Source organism: Cynoglossus semilaevis, chromosome 14, assembly GCF_000523025.1.
Source record: "Cynoglossus semilaevis isolate Cse_v1.0 chromosome 14, Cse_v1.0, whole genome shotgun sequence".
Lineage (NCBI taxonomy): Eukaryota > Metazoa > Chordata > Actinopteri > Pleuronectiformes > Cynoglossidae > Cynoglossus > Cynoglossus semilaevis.
In genome coordinates this window covers 3,076,449-3,095,275 of record NC_024320.1, presented here as the reverse complement: position 1 = coordinate 3,095,275, position 18,827 = coordinate 3,076,449, and the positions used below count along the sequence as shown (strand labels likewise).

General features: G+C 42.8%; 1 protein-coding gene across 1 annotated transcript in view; it reads left to right on the top strand.

The window, feature by feature from the left end:
• Positions 1 to 8,432: 8,432 nt before the first annotated feature.
• The window catches only part of gfra2b (GDNF family receptor alpha 2b), a 52,147-nt gene continuing 41,752 nt past the window's right edge, over positions 8,433 to 18,827 (top strand). The window contains exons 1-2 of the mRNA XM_008324426.3: positions 8,433 to 9,255; positions 11,868 to 12,167. Coding sequence (XP_008322648.1) covers positions 9,189 to 9,255; positions 11,868 to 12,167 — 367 coding nt within the window. The 5' untranslated portion in view covers positions 8,433 to 9,188. The remainder of the gene's footprint in view (positions 9,256 to 11,867; positions 12,168 to 18,827) is intronic.

Genomic DNA, 18,827 nt, shown 5'->3' with positions numbered 1-18,827 from the left:
GTCTCTGCTATCTCCTTGTCCACCTTCTGCCTGGACCGTTTAGCATCGGAGACTGTTTCAGGCCATGGCAGTGGTGTCATCATCCGTCACTGTCATCTGCCCTCCCACCCCCAGTGCCCCACCGTTTAAGCACAGTGTGAGTTGCTCTTTGGTATTCAGCCATAATGGTTTGGTCATTGGGCTGTTGCTAATGTTCGCTGGAACTGCGACTAGCTGACGTAGCGCTGATGTGGCTGACGAAGATCACATTCAGGGATGTGTGCTTCAATCCTTAATTAATAATCCGTGGGTGTTCGTCAGGTGCTGCGGCGTCCACCCACAGTCCAAATACATGTACAACAGGAATAAGGTTGATTGTTCACTCTGAATTGACCGTCGGTGCTAAGGACTTTACAGGGTGTACACAGCCTTCACCTGCTAAGATGGCTGCCATCTCCAGCCCACACCGGAAAAAAGATGTAGAAAATGGATGGATAAATAAGCAACAACAAACTTCAAATCAGATTCCGATCTAGCCATTTCCTGTTTGAGATTATGATTTGGCTCCCCCTGTGGCCCACATTGTAATTTTTCTGTGTTTCAGCAAGGCCCACTCCAGCAGATGGTGACCAAGAGCTGACTCTGGCCAAGATGGCCCACTCCTCATTATACTGCCCAACGTGACGCCAAGATGTTGCACCGGAAAATGAAAGTGAAAGTGAAAGTGAAAAAACCAATGCTAAATCACCCAAATGTTTATGGACCAATGAGGATGTAGAATGTCAAAAAGATGGAGGTGGCCCATCTGGTCTTTACTTATTAGTTATTATTATCTTTAATTTGTATTTTTAAATATTTTCGCAGACTTTTTTTAAGTGACTGAAACAAAAGAAAGACAAGACCTTCATAAAACCATTTTCTTAAAACAGTGTTTTAAAAAAAAAAAAATCAGGCATTTTTACAGCGTCACTGTAAAAGCACCGAGGCAGCAGCTGATGAAAGGATGTCATTATAATTACTGTTTTTTTCCTCCATTGAAGCTTGAAAGCAGAGGCAGCTCTGTGGTGCAGTGTAGGTGTGACTGAAAATTAACTCTACATTTAAAAATCAAATTACACTTGGTTTCTGTTGTGGTCTCATGCTTCTTTTTATGGAAAAAAGACTTCATAGAAAAAGAATCAGCCTTGAACAATCCAATCATCTGTTCATGGAACTCTGAAGGGGAAATCAGATGAATGTAATTTCATAAAATAATAAAAAAAATAATACTGGCCTTTTAATTAATGCCAATTTATTGTCATTTGTTTTAGAAATTAAAAATGTTTTTGCATGCAGCCATTTGTGTTATAGCAGTGATGTCAAACATGCGGCCTGCAGGCCAAAACCAGTCCGCTTGATGAATTTTAAAAATACAAAAAAATACAAAAAAACTTAATTTCATGATATTTAAATTAAAAAACAATTATAATTGCATATAAGAAGTATCTGATATACTTGTACTTTTTTGGATGAAAACAAAGTGGAAAAACATGGACTTAATGTTATTTATAGGTAATGATGTTATGATTGTCAAATCGTTTTGGTTTTTATTATTGGAAAAATTGAATACGATTGGTAGCAATATTACCTTATGCTAATATTGGCCTATAATATTGGATGACCGATATAATTGGACATCTCTAACATCAACCCGTCCGCACTTAAAACCCATTTGTCCATCATTAAAGACAAGGAAACAACAAATAAGTAGACGTAGAAGTTTCAGGTAAGTATTTATCCGGAACTGAAACCCAAACAAACAGATATTAAAATCGACTTTAAAAAAATATCACAGAGGTGTAGTTTGACGCCTTAAAAAAAAAATTTAACAAAAAGTTGTTCTTGTCTCTCCGTCCACTAAAACACCAAACACCTTAGTTTTCAGCTAAAAGAAGTCGTTTCGTCCTTTTAGTGGCCGTAGCTCAGGAGCTAGTGCAGTTGTCATAGAGCCGCGGGGTTCTAGCATTGATTCCAGACCTGGTCGTTTATATACGTCCACCCTCAGGGCAGCCTCCCTGTCAGCTGGTAATGCATGGCAATACCTGCATTATGAAGTGCCTTGAGTGGTCAGAAAGTCTCCACAGACTATTTTCTAATAATAATAAAAAAAAGTAGATCAGTACTGACCATGGAAGATTGATCGAAGATTGTTTGTCCACTATCAAATCCAAGATTAGAGTTTTCAACTGTCCACACTAGCCCCTCTGTTAGGTTTGAAGATACAAATCTGTCTGTTTTTCCACCTCTGGAACCAAGATTAGATTTGTAATTTTCAACAGTTCCACACTCAAACATAACCCCACTCCTATGTTTGAAGATAAAATGTGTTTACTCACACACACAAAAAAACCAAGGTTAAATTTACAGTTCTTCCCTGAGCTCAATCCAACATCACTTCAGATGTTTTAAAAATTACAGTATTTATTAATCCACCACAAGTGAAGTTAGAGACATGTGGTTTCCACTGCTGAAAAGAAGACTATTTTGACGTTAGGTGTTAGAGCAGGGGCGTCAAACTCATTTAGGTTAATGGGCCGCATTCAACCTAATTAGATATAAAGTGGGCCGGACCAGTGCATTCATGACATAATTACCTATAAACAACAATAATGCTTTTTTTCCGCCTTTGTTTCCACACAAAGAAGTACAAATATATTAGACCAGTGGTTCTCAAACTCTCTAGTGGTACGTGGGGATAATTCACATATTTACATTTTACAAAACACTTCCTGAACATGAAAATGTATTTTTTGTTGTTGTTGTTTAATAATTGACACATTGTCCACACACATGTTGTTATTTGCACACACTGTGGGAAGATTTGTTTAAAACTAAGTTTGTGGAGGCTTCAACTTCAGGTTGCATCAGACCGTCCTCAACGGGCGCACGGCAGTGAGTAAGTCTACAGACGACAAGCTGACTGAGACTATTGTCCAATGGATGATGAGAGACTAATGCATACAGACTAACATTATTAAGGACATTGACCTCTCTGAAGGTTTTTAAAGCAACTCTTGTCAAGCTGCACAAGCCAGTGTTAAGCTTAAATAAGGTAACGACTAATCACGATTAATCGTTATCTTAATGAAGTATTTATCTGCTCTTAAAAATAAAAACATTTTTTACTAATGTTTAGTAATCTGGATTCATCATGATGGACTGTGATTGGTTCGGATAACGATTAATCGTGATTAATCAGAACAAAGGCTGCAGTTGTTTGACAGCCTTGTAGTTTAAAGGCATGAACGGGACCTCACAGCTAGGGAAACAGACACAGCCAGAGAGGATGATGGGAGAGGGGACAGAGTTTCTGGTCTTATTCTGCATGGAAGCTGCAGAAAGGCAAGAGAAGAGTGTGAAAAGAAGTTAAAAGAGAAAACCTAATTAATGTTATCTGGGCTTCCCTGTGGAGGAGAGTGGAAATGAAATAAAATGAAAAGAAATGAGTGAACGGAGCTGAAAGCCTCACAGTGATGCTGCGTTCCTGTGACAGTGTTATAAAACAGGAAGCTGGGCAGGACGCTGCTTTTATCTGCCTCCTCGCACCACCATCGCCCACAAACCTGCTAATCCATGTCTGCTTTGTGGTTACATCCTGACAGTTCAGTGTTTGTGAAGGCAAAACTGTTCTACAATTGGACAGTGGCCTCGTGGGACACAGGTCCATGACTGAGAACAGGTAAAGTTGACATTGTCTTACAGAGACTGTACAGTCTTTTCCCAGACCAAACAGCCAATTCCTACTATACCTCATACATGATCAGTGGAGGCTTTTTATAGTCAAAAAATATACAAGCTTCATGTCCACAAAAAGACATCAGTCCAGGTTTTGCTGCAACCTGAGAGTGGGTCACGTGGGCAGCAGTCCAAGCAGAGAAGCCCAGTCTGCCCTTCTCTTCACCACTCTTCCGAGGAAATCCCGAGGTATTCCCAAGCCAGCTGAAGAGAGCAGCAGGGAGCCTTTACTCCTCACTCTCCACGACCCAGGAGCAAGAAACCAAGTGTCCTGATGGACGTCACAAGGTCTGTTCAGAACAGAGCTGGACTGGACAGTTCAGGGTCGAGTACGGACATCAACAATCTAGAAAGAATCCTTGACCTAAAAGCATGTTTTTGGCTGGAGTAAGTGGAGAGTCCACTGTGAACAGACTGATGAACCATGAATGATGAACCAGTGACCTTTTTGCTGTAAGGCACAAGCATGGACCATTATTCCACTGTGTTGCCTGCTCTCTGAGATCACGGGAAGAGAAGGACAATGAGGAAAACAATCACCGGACTGTCACGGCAAGGAGGACCAACTGGAAGACATGGTCCTTTACCATAGCTTTGATTCTGAACGTTATATTGGACTTCAGGAATGTTTCAATTACAATTACAAAGCTGTGACTTCAAAGACAGGATGTGACCTGACCTGCTGCCCAGATCTGTCCCCTACTGCCTCCTATTGGTCAGTTTAATCAGTCTTTCCCAATCACTGGTACATGGGCCCATAGCTGTACACAAGAGGAACAGAGGACGGACATTGGATTTGTCATAATTCATATTTTAGGTTTAAATGTCTTTTTTAAGATGACATGGGACCATTATATGTGGCCGCCCCTTACTTTGATTACTGCTGGCCTAAGCAAAAAAATAAAAAAAGGAGCAAAGATGCAACAATTCTTCTACCCAGTTCCTAAAGGCCAAGGAAGAGTGTAGTTAAATAAACAGAAGAGTGAAATGAGGACAGAATTTGAACTGACAAAATGTGTGACTTCATTATTCATCTTTATTTATTATGTCTGGGATGGTCTGAGGTTTATTATTCATGCTGTACTTCTGCCAAAGAATCTAAACCGAGCATTAATAACAACCCGTGAAGAATGGCTGAAAGCATTTTGAGACGACGCACCCTGAAGTGTCTGAGCAGAAAGAGTTCGGGACACAAAGACCGGTGTCGTTTAACTAAATCAGACTTCAAAGCCGCCCCATCAAACAAAGACCGGTGTCGTTTAACTAAATCAAACTTCAAAGCCGAAGTCAAATAATCTGAGCACCATAATTGGATTTAACCTGATGTGAGATTTCATTTTACATTTAATTGAATTTTCACCTGCGTGACGCAGCGTGGGTGAACATTACACCTGCGGAGGACGTCCCAGTTACAGCTTAATTAAATGAACAAAGCCCAGAGTTTCCGTCAAGACCCGTCACCTTCGTCTTCGCGGTCCGCGGTCGCACGGCTGTGATGAGACGATAGTCGTTGCCTTCAGGTTCCTCCCAGCTGAGTGCCAGTTGTAATGAGGAAGGCGAGGCATCGGTAGCAGCGGCAGAGAGAGATAGAGAGAGATAGAGAGGGATAGAGAGAGCGACGCCTCCAGCTGATTTAAGGAAACGCTACAGTTCTTTTTCCAGCTGGAACCATGACGCCTTTAAAATATGCCTGGCTTTAATTAAAATGGCGTGCCGCCGACAGATAGAGGCGCTGAGAGCTGCTGCTCACATCAGAGGCTGTAACCTGCAGAAAACACCCGCCTCCCGTCAGCCCAATCTTCTCCAGATCTAAAACGACTGAAAGTGTCAGTGAATTAGAGAGTACAGCCTCTGTGATCTCTGACCTCCAAGGACGGTATTTAGTGAAAAATCATGTTGCAAATCTTCATCTTCATCACCATCCAAAAACCCAGAGTAATAAATGTTGAACCCAGGCATTTAGTCAAGAATTTCTCTCTTTTTTTGTTGGGTTTTGCTACAAAAATATTTTATTGCGACTGAGCAACATGACGTCAAAGACATTCGATTCTTTATGTATGGACCGTCTCATGGGTTCATAGTCACAGCCAAGGACGGGGGTTAGAGTCCTTCAACAACAAAAGAGACATTTTTATTATTTTACCAGCAAGTAAAAATCACACAAAATGATATGGTTACCGTTTAAGTCACGGCAGTAATGAAGTGTATGAAGTACTTTAGTAAAGCTTCATGAAGAAGTACAGAAAGAAATCTGTTGCTGTCCAACCTGTTTTACCACAACATCTCTACATGTAGACAATGATGGCAACACAGGAACATTCACCCTTCGGTATGACGACCAAAAACTGCACACCTGATCTTGAGTCAACATAACAGAGACATATTGTTGTTCTGTTATTAGCAAGCTAGCTGAAAATGTAGCGTAAAAAAAAAGGAATGATCTTGAAAAAACAAAGGAGACTAATTTTGTTTTGCCATTGTAAGGAGTCTAAAAACGCCACATGTGGCCCGGGAGCCACAGGTTGCAGACCCTCACTTTACTTTTGCATTGAAGGATTTTCACTAGTGTAGCGAACAAACAATATTTAGAATAGTCCTTATTGTCATTGTACCATGGCGGTACAACGAAGTTGAAGAGATTTCAGCTTGTAATCCACCCTTTAACTTTTCATATCTGGAATTCTTGCACATCACACTAATCATTTGACAAAAAAAAATATGGTAAATCTAACACGGAGATGAGGATTCAATATTTGGGCTAAGTGGCCTTGGGGTTGGCTGGCTATCTGCGCAGGATGTGACCCGCCCCTGCCCATTGACTGCTGGAATTGGCTTCAGCTCCCCCTTGTGACCCTGAGATGAATCGAGCGATGGAGGATAAAGAATTATTCAGGGCCGCTCTTAGATCCGGCCGTAACTATTACTCAGGCTGAAGTGTCATTAAAGGGCCCAACTTTTACTGTTTCAAGTTTGAAGCGATTGTCACGGAGATTTTATATATACTGTATGTTTACATACATAATTAAATCGTTCGTTTTATTTGAATAAATACTGTACGTTCCGAGCAGCGAACAAGACACGTTCATGTAACTGTTCTGCCTGTGTTTCCAAGCTCGGACTATAAGGTCTAACCACTCTGTTGATAAATTGATTGATCTCTGTGCCTGTTGTGATTAGCCGGTGTCGACCTGCGCTGATGATTCATTTCCACCGACGTCTCCTCTGACTCCACCTCATTAATCCACACTAATTACAACGACCTTGTTCTTAGGAATCAGTAACAGGGCAGAGAGAGAGAGAGAGGGGGGAAGAGAGAGATTAGGATAGACAAGAGAGAGGAGGGAGGACAGACGGAGGAATAGGGAGAGAGAGGTACAGATAAACAGAGAGCGAGGGAGAGAGCGAGCGAATGCAGTAATGTATAAATTGAAAGGTAAAGAGGGAGAGCAAATCACAGAGAGAGAGGGGGGACTCAAGAAAGGAAGAAGGAGCGAGGTGAACAGATACTGAAGAGGGTAGAGGGCACTAAACAAGGTGGAAACAAGGAAGATTAGGGAGATAGGAGTAGGCTACAGGGTGAGACAGAGGGAGAGGTGCGTGGGTTAGAGAGGTAGACATACGGTTAGGGTTGAATGGATGAAGGGAAACCATGTTCCTTCAAGCAACAACAAAAAAAAGATTTTGGTTGAAAATGAAAACCAAATCTTAAATATTCACTGTCCCGGTGGAGTCATTCTCCTTTATCACTTTCCCTGGAACAATTCCATCCATTCATTCATTCTCATCTAAGTTAAATGGGTGCTCTGGCGCCCCCTTGGAACACACAACTCCGGGAGAGGGGAGAGGTACGCTGAAATTGGAGGTAGAGAGAGTCAAAGAGGAGGAGGAAAAAACTGCTGTAGGCAGACTACTGCATAGAAAAGAAAAGCTAAACCAAGCATCGGTAAACTAAGGCCCGGGGGCCAGATGGGGCCCATTCAGCTTTTTAATTCGGCCCGCCAAAATTTTTAAAATTGTATAATTTATTTATATTATCATTATACTTCTGCCTTTTCCCTGCAATACCCATGTTTTCCCAATAGAGGGCGTACAAAATAATACAAGCATTTTAGCACCTTTATGCATGACTTTTCCATGTCATTTATCTTAGTTAACACTAACTCTCCATCTACCTGCACCTGACCCGCCCCCCCCTCCTCCCCCCCATTGTGAGCCGCCAGTCAAAACATTTGTCCAGGCCTGGGCTAAACTATAGGTGAGAGAGGGATACAGAGGTCGAGAGAGCGAGGAAGACAGGGTAAGGTTCAGGAGGAGACAAGACAGGGTGAAATGGACATGGGGGCAGGGGTCATAGAGGTCATGGCCTGTGGGGTACATAGTGTGAGGTTAGGAAAGTGAACCAGTTAGCACACAGAGTGAGGTAAACAGATGAAGAAAGAGAAGGAAACTGGTCTGAGACGGAGCAGGGAGAGGGAGAACACATGATTCCAGTAAGGTCACCAAGTAGATGAGGCCAATGAGAGAGGTGGAAGGAGAACAGAGAGAAAAGTACAGCCACTGGTAGACTCTGTTAATCTGAACAATTGTACTGGCGCGGGTACATGGAATATGAAAGATACCGGGGAGGGAGGGAGGGAGAGAGAGGGGGAGGGAGAGAGAGAGAGGGGGAGAGAGAGAGAGAGAGATCCTCCTTTGGTGCCGATACGCTCTGTCTGCGACTGTGCCTGAAAGTGTGATTGTGAGGGTGAGGAAAAAAAGGGGGAGGACGAAGAGGAGGAGGAGTAGCAGGAGCAGAGATTTCCTCCAGGTTCGGCTCAGTGGGTTTCTGAAGGAGACGCGCGCGCACACACTGGAGTGGATCAGAGCATCACCACCAGGGACGCGTGCGCCATTACGCACGGAGCTGCCGCTGTTCGGGTGTGGAGGACACCGGATCAACTAATTCACACACACACACGCACACAGACACTGTGTCTCTCTCACACACACGCACGCGCTCGCTCGTGTTGACGCTGGTGAGGAGCAGCGGGAAGGAGACCTCTGAACTCGGACGACGTTCACACGGTTCCCGACGGGAGAAAGTTGACAGTGAGCGGGGTGAGAGCGGAGGGGCGTCCGGCGGGTCAAGTTTCCACGCAGGGAGGGGGGGTAAAACTGTGGCACTGCCCCGCTCATGGACCAGCGACCTCCCGCTGTGAACCGCAGATCAGACTCGGATAGTTCGCGTCGGCTCGGCGAGTCATGTGGTGGACACTTCTCCTCTGAGTTCAGGCTGAGACCAACAGAGAGCGGAGCTGTCGAAGAGTCCGGACTCCAGTGAGTCCAGCAGCATCATCATCATCATGTCGGTGTCCAGAGAGCAGGAGAGAGGGAGCGAGTGAGGGAGAGACGCGGACCGAAAACCAAAACCAGAGAGAGAGAGTCTATAGTTCGTAATGTGTGGGATTAAAAGTGGACGCGACATGATCCTGATTAATATCATCACTGTGGTGTTTGTGTTAGGTGAGTGTGCACGCACGTACAAACACGCACGCACGCACGCGCCCATGGACACTGTAGAGTCTCGCAGACCTACTCACCCTAGACTTCCACACACCGACGACCAGACAGAGACCTGACCCGTGACCTTAAACCCTAACCTCCGACGCTCTGGCTCATTAGGAACAGAGCGGGCTCCGCATACAGAACACTGGACCTGAAGGGGTCAGTGTTTATGGAGGAGGACACGGTACAAATGACTCCACACACACACACACACACGAACCAATCCACCCATCCATTCATCTTTCCACGCAGCCGTTAAACCATCCAACCGCCATCATCCATCCATCATCCTTTTCTTTTCTTTTCTTCTCTTCTTTCTGATATGACATGTTTATCTGATCACCAGCTCCCTCTGAGCTGACAGGAGTCTGTGGGGAGAGATTCCACTGGGTGGTTCCACTAATCCACAGGGAACCAGTCTAGATCAGCTATACATTTATCACAAGTTTTTATCAAAAACATCAAATCAAATATATGCTGTTTCTTTAAAAACAGCAGAAAAGACACCGCGTTTTAGTCTTTGTTGGTAAACATACGCAATGTCATTCCTCCTCCTGCAGGGTGCGCTAGTCGTGCCGTACAAATGCCCCGTTCCAGGTTCCGCAAATCTGTTTCAGCCGGATTTAGTTTTACAAATTGCTCGCAAGGGAAGCAACACTTTTAGCACAGCAGGAGGGAATTCACTCTCACACGCCACACGTGAGACACCTGTTCATCACAGCAGGACACAGGTGACAGGTGCTGCATGTGCTGCTCTCACTGACCACCTCACACTACAGGACAACGAATGGAGCATCGGACAGCATTTTAAGGACATGAAAGCAACGTTTGTGTCACTTTTTAAAACCACGTACTGCGTCACAACGCAGGGTGTCGATGAGTCGACGACTTCATCGAGTTTAAATTTGAAATTTTGAGTCAACAAACTTCATTGATTTACTTAGTAGACCAGTATACTGCACCACCACCCAAGACAGTAGTTTTCTTATTCTTATGAAAGTAGTAGTGGTTGTAGTAGACTAGTCCTCCATGTTGAAGTAGTTGATTTTTTTTGCTGTTTGGTGAGGGTACAGAACAAGTGTCCAAAATGTGACTTTTCTATTCAAACAATGGTCTGAACTTTAAGTCAATCCCCCAACGGTGAAGCTGATGTAATTGTGATCGGGCGAATATTTTGTGGCTGAAATCACCTCCATTGAAACTGCAAGTCAACAGGAGGGAGAGACTAATTGTCGTTTCTGAATTACCCTTGCGGGTGTGTGTAGTGTCGGTCCCTGGAGTCATTTCAAACATCTCTGTCATTCGAAAATAGGTTATTGAGCTGAATGGGAATTTGCAATTGACTCCTTACTGCATTGATTTGCAGTACTTTAACTTCATCAGCCAAGTAATCGCATCATCTCTGTCCCCGAGCCGACACATGAAACGACATGTAGACGTTTCCATTCACCGCTGTTTCCAGGTTGTTGGCTCGCTGAGTAACCACAGGGGGTGCTGTGGCGCTGTCCTTGGTGCTGGAATGGTTGCAGTGTCAGAGGAGCTGCCTGAATTGTCAGAGAAGGGCTGGGAATTAAGCACACAGAGGCACTCAGGATTGGTCTGACAATAGCCAACAGGTGGGGGGGGGGCGGGGGGGGGTTTCAGTTTTAAGATGTCCCTGAAGATCACTTGAATTAAACCAGAGTCACTGCAGTGACCGTGGTCAGACAAAAAGGAAAGGCTAACAGCCTCTGGTGCCTGTGTCGTTGTCTCGAGGAGACCGTAGGGACTTGAACTGTAAAATACCATCAGCCGTTTCATTCTGTATATGTAAAGAAACTTGAGTTTTTATCGTCACGTTCCTTGTGTGGAGCTGCGGCATTATTGACTTCGGAGGTGTGCAGCAATAACGTTGTAACCCGGCCTTCTGTTCTCACATTTCCCAGTGTTTATATGAGCAATATTTGTTAGCAACAAATGCTAGAGAAGCCGTTAATGTCTAATTTTGTTTTTATGCTCACGGCTCCTGTGAAAGAGATAAAATCCCACATTAAACAGCTGTGCTGATATAAAACGGTAAAATCGGCAATAAACATTTTAAAGGAGAAGTTTAAAAGGGGGGGGGGGGGGGGGGTGTGTGTTATTTTATTCTTTTTGGAACTGCAATTGTGTTCTGTACATATTGGAACCTGACAGGCATGATATGTATTAGGCTGAGTAAATGTCTCATGTCAGATTAATGTCAGATTTAATTGGCTGACATTTGTACTTTCGTCCTCCTTGCGAAACATTAAGTTCCAAAGTGCGAAGAACGATAAATGAGATGAACATAAAACAATTATACTGGCAATATTTCAGCGAATATTTGTTCATTATTGAAAAAAATATATCCATAGAATGAATAGTACCTAATGGCTCCCCTCAGACATTAGAACAGTACTTATGGAGTACTGTGTACTGTTTCTGCTCCCTAATACACACTTAATAAAGTACATGGTTCCTAATTTACACAATTATTCAGTCAAGAATTTTTGGCAAAACATAACATAAAAACTGACTTTCACTCCGACATTCTCTCTCTTTCTCTCCAGATGTGTGTGTGTGTCACAATGAAATCATCGCCCCCAGCTGGCGGGAACCTCTGGACTGTGTCCGAGCTTCAGAAATGTGCAACCAGAACAGCCAGTGCAGCTCACGTTATCGGATCATGCGCCAGTGCCTGTCTGGCGGGGACAAGGAGCGCAGCACCATGTTGGCATCCAAGGAGTGCCAGGGGGCGCTAGAGGTGCTGCAGGATTCCCCGCTGTATGACTGCCGCTGCAAGAGGGGAATGAAGAAGGAGCTGCAGTGTCTGCAGAACTACTGGAGCATTCACATGGGCTTGACTGAGGGTGAGTGGCAGAACCGATCCTCTAGGTGGCACTGGTGGTTATCTGAGACGGGGGGCACTTTCACTATGTGGCCACATCAGCAAAATAGTGCCCGAGGAAGGGCCACAGGAACTTCATAACATATGAATAAATGTTTCTGCGATTGATTATTATCTATTCAAGTTACAAATATTATTCATCGCTCTGTAATAAAAAAAAACCTTTTAATTTATCAATTAAGAAATTCGGCAGCATGAACTTTATCATAAGGGAAATGCTTTTAAAGCTCCCGCGGGCCACACAATAAGGCTTGGCGGGCCACACAATAAGGCTTGGCGGGCCACATTTGGGCCACGGGCCTTGAGTTTGACACGTGGTCAAAATGTTTTCTGAAAACATTTTTTAAAAGTCAAAATTTTAAAAGCCCACACAGGGCTGCTGGGTAACTGCTGTGGTTGTTGCTTCATGGCAGCACTGGTCAGTGATGCTGCTGGACGTTCCATCAGTCAGACCCAGACGCGGGTTTTGAAGCTTCTATCCCGGTTCAAGACGTGCTGGTGCTGTCAGTTAACCAATCTAAGTTGGATTAATTAGGTTCATTTCATTTTTAATTACATTCTTTTATTTCCTCTACTCCCTGAAGGGAAACTCCTCTCTGCATTAACCCATCCATTAAACACCACACAGGAGCCCTGCCAGGGCCGGGACCTGAACTGACAATCACGGCTGCCCTCCCAGTAAACCAGTAAAGCAGAAAGAATACCAAAACAAAACAATCACTTGAAACACATTTTTTCAAGCAATGGTTCTATTTATAAAGTCGTCTGTGTGCCACTCAGCGCTAAAACACGGGGTTAGTGGAGAACACTCTGTCACACTTTGTTGGTTTCCCACGGAAAAAAAGATTCAGTGACGACACTATTTTTAAAATCAGACTTTTTCCTCTTTTGTTTTTTTTGTTTTTTTTTTTCATATACAGCAACATATTTTTTTTTTTTTTTTCATATACAGCAACATTTAAAGAAAAATGCAAACCTACATGAGACAAGAAGCCATTGAAAGAGAAGTCGAAGGCCACGCATTTGCACGGCAGTGACAAACCTTTTATAATGCACAACACATGAACAGGAAACAACAAGGTCGAGCTCTCCTGGCCAAGAAACCAACAGGAACAAAACAACGTGGTTCAGGTCGTGTCACGCTGAAATAAACCACACACAAATACCCAGAAAGAAGAAAAACCCTAGAGCAGTGATCATCAACGGGTGGCCCGTAGGCTGGATCTGGCCCACAGAAAACCCCAATCCAGCCCACGGCTGGATTCCAGAATAAACATCACATAATATTGTTAGACATAAATGTGATTTTAATTTCCTTATATTTGGTTGTCCAGCCCCCCAAAAAATCAAATATCATTGGTCAGTACACTAAGTGAGATTCCGCATCAAATTTGACAAAGTAGATCCTGACATTGTGGGAATATCACAGGGACAGATGAGGCGTCATGTGACCAACCACTCCTTCATATGTGTCGAACACGTAGACTAAAACTTCCACCTCAGCATCTGCTGCAGTCGTGGTCCCTGTCTCCAGAGGACGACGTCTGATAAATGTCCTCAGGTGATGTCGGTGAAGGAAACGGCCATGACTGCAGGAATCTATTTCACGTCACTTCATTCTTTATTCATGCGCCCCGTATGTGCAGCGTTTTCAGATGAGGCTGCGCAGCTACACCCTTTACCAGAGACAATGATGATGTTAACCTGAAAATGGTGCAGACCTTTCAGGTCGACAACTGCGTCTCAGACATGTCGCTACCAAAGAGAAAAACTTAGAAACTGTGGTGGGAAAGTTCTTCCAGCTCCAACACAAAACCTCAAATCCTCTGGGAGACGACGATTTTTTTTTTTTTACAAATATTATGTGGAAATGTGGGACTAGAACTCCTTTTGGAACTGTTTGCTGCATTACGGTACTGCTATCTTCTGGTCCCTTTTCATTGTCAAAATCATGCGTACATTTACAGACCAGCATCCTCAGATTTACACTCTGACCAGCCATACCAGCCTCTCCGTTTCTTTCTTCTTTCTTCTTCTGTGGTGGTTCACACCAGTTAGAATGCACAGAATAGAATAGAAAAGAATGACTTCATTAGTCACTGGTGCGTTAACCCAACAGTTCCAGCACATTGAACGCAGAGCAGTGAGGAAAAATCTAAAACACTGGTATTTTTAAGGTTTAAAGAATCAATATGTGGAGTACACAATGAAGACAAAAGGGTATTTACCAGTAAAAAAAAATCCAAACATGCTGTATGAATGTAAAGATATGTAGACGTTTCAAATAATTTAACTTCTCAGAAAGCAAAAAGAATATGTTGCAGGAGTTTAGTATGCTCTCCTTGATCGTCACCTCCTCATGACAGCGACCACCTCGTCCTCTCATCAACTTTTTAGTGGCTGGAATTCCAGTTTGAGCAGGAATTTAGCCTCCCCTGGGTCACAGCTCTGCGATGACATTTTGTTCAGACAAATGGCAGTGTTTTTTACACTACAGGTGTCTATTACCACCCAGATATGTTTGGACTTGCCCTTGACATGTCGGAGTCAGAAAAGTTATCTCACTTCGCTTTCACCTCTCGACTCCGCTACAGACGCTTCTAATTTGAACCAATGACGGAAAAAAACACGGGAGGATAAATCAGCGGACACATCCGTCCCACCTGGAAAGGTGTCCGGATAAACACAGAACTGCCACGAGTGACTTAAGTATCTGCCCAGAACAATGTCATTTTTACAAGTATATTAGTATTTTGACCACAAATATTGTCACAATAATGCTACCGGCAAGAAAGCACGGCGGACCACCCATGATCAACAGAACCCTCAAAAATATTTCAAAAAAGTTCCTTTTTTAGTATAGAACAATTAGGAGATTCTCTGGTACCTGGCCATCCCACGGTCATTTTTTTAATTTTCAAAATTCAAGCGGGCCAGTTTTGGCCCCCGGGCCATATGTTTGACACCCGATCAAAACACTTTTGGGCACTTTGTGCCTTATGAGTGTCTGGAAGACCACCAGAGCAGCAGTGAGGACATGTTTGTCAGCGGAAGATAAACATCTATTAGCACTGTTTGTTTTCTATCTAAAGAGACCAACAAACACCGAGCAGACAGTAAATAGATGGAGGAAAAACAACGGGACTGTCAGCAGCAGCTGCTTGTGTCTTTGTTCTTCATTATTTGATAATGACGAGGATGTTCTTCATCGTGTTCTCGTCGTTGTCCACGCCGTCGCGGCTGATGTCGTCCTAATGTGCTGCGATGTTTACCAGGAACAACTGAAAGATTCTGTCTCCGCAGCGCTGCTGCAACAGACACCTGGCTAATGCTTTCAGGTTGGTTCAGGTCCCACCGCTGCTCCTGTGTGTGTCAGCACACCGACCACACATACACACACCTGACTGGCCTAGTTTTGGTCTCAGAGCAGGGGCAGAGCTCATTAAGAATCCCTCTTTTCTTTGTTTTCAATTCCACTAAAAATAGTTTTGGAGCAAAACACACACACACACACACACACATATTTGTTTTGAGTTGTGGGTACTTCACATAGATATAATGCATCGGAAAACTGTACTGTACGTGTTGTTTTTGAGCTACTTCATATTACTGAGTACCCTTGAAGTAGCTCTTAGTTTGATGAAGGTTGGTGACCGCTGCCCTCACTGACAGCTTATCTAACCTTAACCAATACACATGAATAACTCACCTTAACCCTTACCACCATCCCTAATCCATTTTTATTCTAATCCTGACTCCAAACTAATTTTTACAGCTCAAACTTATTTTACAAAAATCTGCTATAATATCTGTAGACCACACACACACACACACACACACACACTGTATATAGAATTATCTTACACAGGTGGACAACACTAAAAACTGGACAATGGCCAAAAACGAGCTCCAGTGTTAATCCACTAACCTTAAATAAATACTAATGATCTCATGACACTCTCTAACACTTGCTAATCAAACTAGTGAGTTAGTCACGTTCCTGATAGTTGACATACTGTCTTAAGGAAGTTTTTTGTATTAAATTCAGGAATTCAGGGGGCTACATATATATATATATATTTACATATAAAAAAATATATGTAAATATATATATATATATTTACATATAAAAAAATATATGTAAATATATTAAAAATTTACACACGTGTGTGTGTGTAAAATTGCATTATATATGTATATATATGTATATACATATATATACATATATAATGCAATTTTACACACACACACGTGTGTAAATTTTTAATATATTTACATATATAGAAAAAATATATATGTAAATATAGATATATAGAAATGGTATTTACATATATATACTATTTCTATATATCTATATTTACTTAATTTTAAATTATTATTGACATTAAGTCCCGGCCAGTTTTGGGAGGGTTGCGGGCCATAATTGGGCCCCGGGCCAGGATTTTGACAACCTTCTCTAAACTTACTCCACCAGGCTCTGAACACTGACTCACCCCCACAGACTTCAACAGAACAACAAGAGAAGTTGACCAGACTCAGAAAAGCATCAGCACCAAAAACTAGGTGGTTCTACCAAACATGCTCAATCCTACCTGACAGCTAGGTCAACACAGAACACCTTAAACTCTGCAACACTCTGTCAAAGGCCACTTTGTCAAACTGCCAAACATCTGAGCCCGAAACCAAGAATGACTTCTGCTGACTCTTACTGACTCTTCACTAATAGTCGTCACACTCCTTTTAGACCTTCGAAACTGCAAAAAAACAAAAAACAAAAAAACCCCCATATGGCTCACGTGTCAACAATCTTTGTCTTGTTCTAGCTAGGAAATGGATGAACACCTTAGAAAATGTAACCTCGGGATAAATAGGGCACCAGAGGAAAACAACGGGGAAAAAAATATCCCTTTGATATTTATTCAATACTTTAAACCTGACATATTCAAAACGGCGAATGAACTCTGAAGCCGCATGCAGCGTGAACGTATGACGCGACATATCAAAGAGATCGCGGCGGAGCTGTTCATGTCAGGGCAACCTCTGTCTGCCGTCTGATTTATTAAAGCGCAGATACAGAGTCTGTTTTTCTTCTTTCATGTGGCAATTAACAAAAGAGTTCTCCTTCACAGAGCCTCCTCTGAGTCTCATTCACGCATGAATATTTAAGGCAGCAGAGGAGGATTTAAAAGAGGATCAGGGAGAGCAGGTGAAGGCAAATAATTCAACAGTTAGAGGATCAAACAGAGGAAACAAGAGTCTGCGGAGAGAGACCCGATAATCCACCTGATAATGTTCTGGACTGAATATGTACGGCTATCCATCCCTGAACTCCTGGGCTTAGCTTTATAGAAGAAATGTTTCAGTACGGAGGTACATTCATGGAGAGTTCGCGGACTCTTTAACGAACTGCTAATGACGCAGTGTCTTTGCAAAGGCACCTGTTGTGATCTATGGTTTATTATTTTATAGCTGTTGGGACTGGAACTTAACAGGTTAAAACTCAAGAACACGTGGCCTTGTTTTTCAATAGATGTTCAGCAGACCGCCGCTTCTTACTGCGTTCTTTCATCAGGCTTCACATGGAGAACAAATGATCTTTTTCCATGTCTTCTGCACAGCCAAAGACCCTGATTAGACATTTGATTCATAGAAAGATATAAAGATTTTTTTTGTTTTGTCTGCCCGATCTTCTCATTTTTCGACAGCTAATAGAAATCCTCCTGAAGGAAGATGAAAGATTCCAGAAACACTTTATTGATCGCCAAAGGTTAATTATTGGTGCCTTTAAAAGCACTATGATCATTAGGAGGTCCTCAGTCTACGACATCCTCGACCTACAATGTTTTGTTGGTTCTATAGCGTAGCCGTTAGCATGCCTGCCTCGGCAGCATATCTGTCGTTAACACAAACATTTACCAAATATGGCATCAATTTTTTAAATTTCTTTTTACATTGTAATCTTCCATAAATGTATTAATACAGTCGTGTGCCATCATGTTGGGATACAAAGTTTAAACTCACCAAATACTTCGTGAGCAGAATGGATAAATATGCTAACAAGCAGCGCTATACGTGGAAATATATTTGTTTGGTTTGGGGTTGTGCTACATTAGCTTTCTTTTGTTTGGTTTGGGGTTTTTGGGGGGGTGGGCTTTTTGCCCTTCGTTATGGCTCCCAGGCGTCGGTCAGACTGTTCTGATGTTTCGACTGCGATGTTAGCATTGTGTTAGCGTACATGGGTACTGATGCACACTATGTGAGTTCAGACTTGTCAAGGACTTCCTGTACATGACTTTAGTAGTTAAACAAGTAGTATAAGTAAAGTAGTAGTACCGATGAAACTTCTGCTATCACTTATAGTAGATGGTCCGAATAAGGAATATCGTGCGACACCTAAAATAATTTGAAGGCTAACGTTCTTACGCCACCCGATTTAAAGGTAACCACTTCCACCGGTCTTCCACTTTGCACAAAGTCGGAAAAGCATTTACAGCAGAACAGTTCACTTCACTTCGAACGGATCCCACACAAAATTGTGAAGTTAAAGTGCAGCAGGGGAAAAAAAAAAAAAAAAAATAAATCATGGCCTTTATATCCACAACTTAAACTCTGAAGTTCCCCG